This window comes from Nansenia antarctica (assembly GCF_963989245.1).
Source record: "Nansenia antarctica genome assembly, chromosome: 6".
Taxonomy (NCBI): Eukaryota; Metazoa; Chordata; class Actinopteri; order Argentiniformes; family Microstomatidae; genus Nansenia; species Nansenia antarctica.
Window position 1 is genome coordinate 52100197 of NC_137676.1, and position 7500 is coordinate 52107696.

Genomic DNA, 7500 nt, shown 5'->3' on the forward strand with positions numbered 1-7500 from the left:
TGGCGCTCAGACGGGAGCCGGAGGGGGGAGGACAGGGAGACGCCTCGCCGTGGGGATGTGTCTCGTAGCCGGGGGCGTCGCCACGGTTTACTTCTACAACGATCAGACCAGCCAGAGACATAGCAGGAGAAGGATGGGAGATCTCCTGCCTTCCCTGCCCGCTGTAGCCGCTAAGGAAAAGGTAGACTACTGTGTTGCATGGAGAAAAAAAAGTCTATGGAAAAATGCCACGTATGAGAGTTTGTTGCCCCCGAAAATATGTTCACGTTGACCGAATAGGACCGCTGGGCGCTCCCGTCAAAGGCGCGCTGCTGTCCCCCCGGTGTGTTAGAAGTGAGAGGAGCGCTGCGCCTTGCCCTGTTTCAGTGTTTTTTTGCGTGTGTGTGTGTGTGTGTGTTCATTACGAGTGACTTCACTCTTATCTGAGTGGATCAATTGTGTGTTGTCGTTCCCCGACCGAATAACGGAAACAATCAGGTCATTCTTTTTCCCGAGATGTTTATCGCGGTGGTGATGAGCGCGCAGGAAGGAAGGTGCGCTCTCCGCTCGGGACGGTGCTGAAATGACACACGCACTCTCCCGCACGTCGACGTGACATGTGACATCGTTTACACATTTAGGCTACATGAACACTTTTTTTCATTGATGCATGAGTATAAGCAGCAACGTTATGTCCAGTCTTGTTATCATACATACACCCCATGATTCGTTTTGTTGTCTTAAAAAAAAACGTTCAACCGCAACAACCGCTGTCACCCACGTGACTCAAACCCTCCATACTTTTGGCAGGCGAGTGTGTGTGTGTGTGCGTGTGTGTGTGTGTGTGTGTGTGTGTGTGTGTGTGTGTGTGTGTGTGTGTGTGTGTGTTTGTGTCTGTGTTTGTGTTTGTGTGTGTGTGTGTGTGTGTGTGTGTGTGTGTGTGTGTGTGTTCTCACGGTCCGAGAGATATTTCTAATTTGACCATATATGGGCATGCTTGGTCATTCACCGCCACCAACATAAAATGTCATATACAGCTTGAGGCTAGGCCTATTGTTCATCGACTTTAGATGCAGGCCCCTAACCCTAAGTGTACTAAAGTATCATTTATTATGGTCATGTATAAGTCAAGTAAGGGACGACAAAGCAAAATCCCACTGCAGACTGTGAAAGAAGCCTATGTTTTTTTTATTGAATCTATTTCCAGTAAATTGGAATGGATGTATTGCATCCATGTATGAAAATGTGCTATAAATAAAGTTTGATTTGATTTCACCATAGGCCCTATAACACATTTTGAGAATGTGTATCGGTCATTCAGTTGTTAATACATTGAGTATGAACATGTTGTTACCGACGACTATGAGTCATTCCTTTCCATATACATAGCGATGGCAGTCATGTGGCTGATTTGGTTTGTGTTATTGCTTACTCTTTATAATATTAAGAATTATTATTGTATTTGCCATGTAATCAACTGTTGGAATTTGGTATTTTTTGCTCTAGGCACAGGGTAGGCCATAGTCAGCGCCCCTGGAGCAGTTAGGGATTAAGTGCCTTGCTCAAGGGCACAATGGCAGTGGTAGGAATATGATGACAGACCCTAACCCTAACCCCTCCAGTCACCAGCTCACATGCAGCTCCCTCCTGAGGCGGGGATCGAACCAGAAACCTTCTGATTGCTAGCCAGCCTCTCTAACCTCTAGACTACCTGCCTCTCTAACCTCTAAGCTACCTGCCTCCCTAACCTCTAGGCTACCTGCCTCTCTAACTCTAGACTACCTGCCTCTCTAACCTCTAGGCTACCTGCCTCTCTAACCTCTAGGCTACCTGCCTCTCTAACCTCTAGGCTACCTGCCTCTCTAACCTCTAGGCTACCTGCCTCTCTAACCTCTAGACTACCTGCCTCTCTAACCTCTAGGCTACCTGCCTCTCTAACCTCTAGACTACCTGCCCTCTAACCTCTAGGCTACCTGATCTCTAACCTCTAGGCTACCTGCCACTCTAACCTCTAGACTACCTGCCTCTCTAACCTCTAGACTACCTGCCTCTCTAACCTCTAGGCTACCTGCCTCTCTAACCTCTAGACTACTTGCCTCTCTAACCTCTAGGCTACCTGCCTCTCTAACCTCTAGGCTACCTGACCTTTAACCTCTAGGCTACCGCCCACTTAGATAGTGTTACTACACTGGCATCAGGGACTTGATTTATCAATATATATATCGTTGACCAGTGAGGTGCGAGTTCAGGTGTATTCCGGTGTGTTGCGTTGAGTTTGCATGATGACGTGGCTGGGGTGGTCCAGACTCCAGTGGTCTTGCACCACGGTCTACAGCGCACACATATGCCCATGTCGGCATGGGTTCGTATCTGGCCCGTGCCCTGCTGACATGCCCTCTCTCCCTTCTTCTCCTTACCTTCCTGTCTGTCTTCACTACATCTGTCTAATAAAATGGAAAAACATGAGTGGGGACTGCCCCCACTCGGAAAAAAGAATGTACCAAAAAAAAAAAGAGTTTGCGCGATGATGACACGATCCGTGGCATTCTTCCAGCACGGCGACCACAACATTTCCATCTCCCAAGTCATGCCTTTCGGAAAAAACGTCCTCGACCAAAAAACGTCGTCTCATCAAAGGTTTATGAATGAATCTGTATGCAGATCTGGGAGGCATGCAGAACCCCTCTCTGGTTGTTGCCGACGGCTACGCACACTCAGGGGTTTATATTTAGAATCATTCCTAATTACATCCTGAGATGTTTTTTGCGCAGTGTGGCACTTTGCCGTATCTCTAATCAGCGAGCCCTCTCTGGCTCTGCCCTGTGTACGCTCCAGAGGTGCTGCTATTAATAGACCAGAGACCTCAATACATGTTTGGTGCGTAGAACACTTTTCCAGAAAACTTTCAAAGCAAGGACGCCAGTTTTGCTGCATGCCGTTAAAGAGATATCGCCTTAGTGTGTGTGTGTGTGTGTGTGTGTGTGTGTGTGTGTGTGTGAATGTGAGAGAAAGAGATAGAAAGAGAGAGACAGCTTTCTCTATACACCTTTACTGAACAAAACTGATCCTCATTGTTGATGTCTTTTATTTGTGTGTGTGTGTGTGTTTGTGTGTGTGTGTGTTTGTGTGTGTGTGTGTGTGTATGTGTGTGTGTGTGTTTGTGTGTTTGTGTGCGTGCGTGCGTGCGTGTGTGTCCGTCTGTCTGTCTGTCTGTCTGTGTGTGTGTGTGTGTGTGTGTGTGTGTGTGTCTGTCTGTCTGTCTGCCTGTCTGTCTGTGTTTGTGTGTGTGTATGTGTGTGTGTGTGTGTGTGTTTGCATGTGTGCGTGTTTGTGTGTGTTTGCGTGTGTGTGTGTGTGTGTGTGTGTGTGTGTGTGTCGTCAGGCGCGGGAGTTTGAGTTCGAGGACGGGGACGTGCACATGTCGTCCCACGAGCACCGGTTCCGTCTGTTCAGCTCTGTGGAGTACGAGGGACAACTCTACATGACCCCGCAGAACTTCATCCAGTCGGTCACCATGAGCGAGCCCAAGAGTACGTATGGAAGACGCAGTCGCTGTATTTCTAATGCAGCCTTCAGGAAACTGGGACTCCATTTTGGCACCGCTCGAATATTGAGCCGCGATGGAGAGACACGATCGCTGTATTTCTTTTTTAGATGTTTTTTAGGACATTTCTGCTTTATCGGGATAGAGACAGTGGAGATCGACAGGAAGGATGGGTGAGAGAGAGAGGAGGATAGAGACAGTAGAGACTGACAGGAAGGATAGGTGAGAGAGAGAGAGGAGGATAGAGACAGTGGAGATCAACAGGAAGGATGGGCGAGACAGAGAGGAGGATAGAGACAGTAGAGACTGACAGGAAGGATGGGTGAGAGAGAGGAGGATAGAGACAGTAGAGATTGACAGGAAGGATGGGTGAGAGAGAGAGGAGGATAGAGACAGTAGAGACTGACAGGAAGGATGGGTGAGAGAGAGAGGAGGATAGAGACAGTAGAGACTGACAGGAAGGATGGGTGAGAGAGAGGAGGATAGAGACAGTAGAGACTGACAGGATGGATGGGTGAGAGAGAGAGAGGTGGATAGAGACAGTGGAGATCAACAGGAAGGATGGGTGAGAGAGAGAGGAGGATAGAGACAGTAGAGACTGACAGGAAGGATAGGTGAGAGAGAGGAGGATAGAGACAGTAGAGATTGACAGGAAGGATGGGTGAGAGAGAGAGGAGGATAGAGACAGTAGAGATTGACAGGAAGGATGGGTGAGAAAGAGAGGAGGATAGAGACAGTAGAGATTGACAGGAAGGATGGATGAGAGAGAGAGAGAGGAGGATAGAGACAGTAGAGATTGACAGGAAGGATGGGTGAGAGAGAGAGAGAGAGAGAGGAGGATAGAGACAGTAGAGATTGACAGGAAGGATGGGTGAGAGAGAGAGGAGGATAGAGACAGTAGAGATTGACAGGAAGGATGGGTGAGAGAGAGAGGAGGATAGAGACAGTAGAGATTGACAGGAAGGATGGAATGGAATGGAATGGAATGGACTTTATTTGTCATTGCTACAGTACAGGTACCAAACAACGAAATTTAGGAGGGGTGAGAGAGAGAGGAGGATAGAGACAGTAGAGATTGACAGGAAGGATGGGTGAGAGAGAGAGGAGGATAGAGACAGTAGAGACTGACAGGAAGGATGGGTGAGAGAGAGAGGAGGATAGAGACAGTAGAGACTGACAGGAAGGATGGGTGAGAGAGAGGAGGATAGAGACAGTAGAGACTGACAGGATGGATGGGTGAGAGAGAGAGAGGCGGATAGAGACAGTAGAGATTGACAGGAAGGATGGGTGAGAGAGAGAGAGGAGGATAGAGACAGTGGAGATCAACAGGAAGAATGGGTGAGAGAGAGAGGAGGATAGAGACAGTAGAGACTGACAGGAAGGATAGGTGAGAGAGAGGAGGATAGAGACAGTAGAGATTGACAGGAAGGATGGGTGAGAGAGAGAGGAGGATAGAGACAGTAGAGACTGACAGGAAGGATAGGTGAGAGAGAGGAGGATAGAGACAGTAGAGATTGACACGAAGGATGGGTGAGAGAGAGAGGAGGATAGAGACAGTAGAGACTGACAGGAAGGATGGGTGAGAGAGAGAGGAGGATAGAGACAGTAGAGATTGACAGGAAGGATGGGTGAGAGAGAGGAGGATAGAGACAGTAGAGATTGACAGGAAGGATGGGTGAGAGAGAGAGGAGGATAGAGACAGTAGAGATTGACAGGAAGGATGGGTGAGAAAGAGAGGAGGATAGAGACAGTAGAGATTGACAGGAAGGATGGATGAGAGAGAGAGAGAGGAGGATAGAGACAGTAGAGATTGACAGGAAGGATGGATGAGAGAGAGAGAGAGGAGGATAGAGACAGTAGAGATTGACAGGAAGGATGGGTGAGAGAGAGAGAGGAGGATAGAGACAGTAGAGATTGACAGGAAGGATGGGTGAGAGAGAGAGGAGGATAGAGACAGTAGAGATTGACAGGAAGGATGGGTGAGAGAGAGGAGGATAGAGACAGTAGAGATTGACAGGAAGGATGGGTGAGAGAGAGAGGAGGATAGAGACAGTAGAGATTGACAGGAAGGATGGGTGAGAGGGACAGAGCCTTTAGCGTGCTATGCCACCAAGTGCCCCCACAGTCGCTGTATTTCTAATGCAACATTTAGGAAACTGGGCTTCCATCTTGGCACCGCTCGAATATTGAGCGATTCGGAACGGGATTCCAACACTTGAATGTTGAATGTATTTCACCCAAGGCACCCAGAGCCTTAACCACAACATCTGACTACATTTCTAATTTTTTTAATGGATTTTATGGAACTCATAAACAAGATTAGGCCCTAAAATATCGTTATGCCATGTCAGCGCTTTCTGAATGTTTCCTTTTTGTAATACCCTACATCCCATTCAGTCCTGTGTAGGATTCTCATGCTGAATTCAGTACCATAAAACGTCCCTTCTGATTTTCAGTGAACAAGGTCAGCTCTCTCTATGACCTTTCTATACCATGATCAGAAATATACAGTTGAAGTCGGAAGTTTACATCCACCACAGCCAAATCCATTTATACTCAGTCTTTCCACACAGACATTTAATCCTAGTACACATTCCCTGTCTTAGGTCAGTTAAGATCACTACTTTGTTTTAAGAATGTGAAATGTCAGAATAATAGTGGAGAGAATTATTTTTTTCAGCTTTTATTCCTTTCATCACATTCCCAGTGGGTCAGAAGTTTAAATAATAATAATAATACTTTTATTTGTACACTTTCCTGCAAACGTTGCAGCTCAAAGTGCTTTAATCATTATATAATCTTAATTTAATTATTTTGTAATTCAAAGGCAATATTAAAAAGATGGGTTTTTAGTCTTGACTTGAACATAGTGTGCTGAGGTTGCATCCCTAATGAATGAATGAATGAATGAATGAATGAATGAATGGTCTTTATTGTCATTGATATAGTACAGGCACCAAACAACGAAATTTGGGAGGGGGGGCTCCCCTGGTGCTAGGAAAGAAAACTAAAAACAAGAAGGGAAAAAGAGCTGGTTTACATAAATAAAGGCTATGTACACTGTCCACTATACTATACTATACAAATAAACACTGTGCTGTACTCTATGCTATGCTATACCTATTCTAACATTTCCTATCTCTGAACCTTATGTACCCGAGGGTTGTCATATTGCACATAGTGAACTGCCAGTGCATTCCACAATTTGGGTGCATCAAATGAGAATGCAGCCTCACCAAATCTCTTCTTTTGTACATGTGGTACACAGAGAAAACCAGCGTCAGAAGAAATACACTTAGTTAGTATTTGGTAGCATTGCCTTTAAATTGTTTAGCTTGGGTCAAACGTTTCACAATAAGATGGTGACATTTTTGGCCCGCTCCCCCTGACAGAGCTGGTGTAACGGTTTCAGGTTTGTAGGCCTCCTTGTTCATACAGGCTTTTTCAGTTCGGCCCACAAATCTTCTACAGGATTGAGTTTGTTAACATGAAAAAACATTTAAAAAACGAGTCTTAATGACTTCAACTGAAGTGTGTGTAAACGTCCGACTTCAACGGCATCATCTAGATCTGACAGACCTTCTCCATAGACACTAGAGTGAGAAATCACCTCAGCTCTATCCATGACATTTCTATATGCTCACTCCAGCGTTCGGTGAGTCTGGCTGCTATGAGAGGGGGCTGGGGGGGGGTGGGGGGCTGGTGGGGGGGGGGGGGGGAAGTAGGCACTCAGCGAGGATGACAAGAATGGCTGTGGTGTTTCTGTTCTCCACCACGCCGGTGGTATAACGCCTGCTCTCTCTCTCTCTCTCTCTCTCTCTCTCTCTCTCTCTCTCTCTCTCTCTCTCTCTCTCTCTCTCTCTCTCTCTCTCTCTCTCTCGTCCCTGGGCCTTTTAACAGACGCTGCTCCCAGTTCAGTCACTGTCTGAACCGTGAACAGGCTTCACTGTTTAGTCTGACTGGAGATGTTAGTCAGC

At 46.7% G+C, this 7500-nt stretch overlaps 1 protein-coding gene across 1 annotated transcript in view; it reads left to right on the top strand.

Moving 5' to 3' along the window:
• Positions 1-7500, top strand: part of micu3a (mitochondrial calcium uptake family, member 3a) — a gene marked incomplete at both ends in the record, with an annotated part of 40122 nt that overhangs the window by 80 nt on the left and 32542 nt on the right. The window contains 2 exon segments of the mRNA XM_080533316.1: positions 1-181; positions 3362-3509. The exon segment at positions 1-181 is cut by the window's left edge and continues 80 nt beyond it. Coding sequence (XP_080389442.1) covers positions 1-181; positions 3362-3509 — 329 coding nt within the window.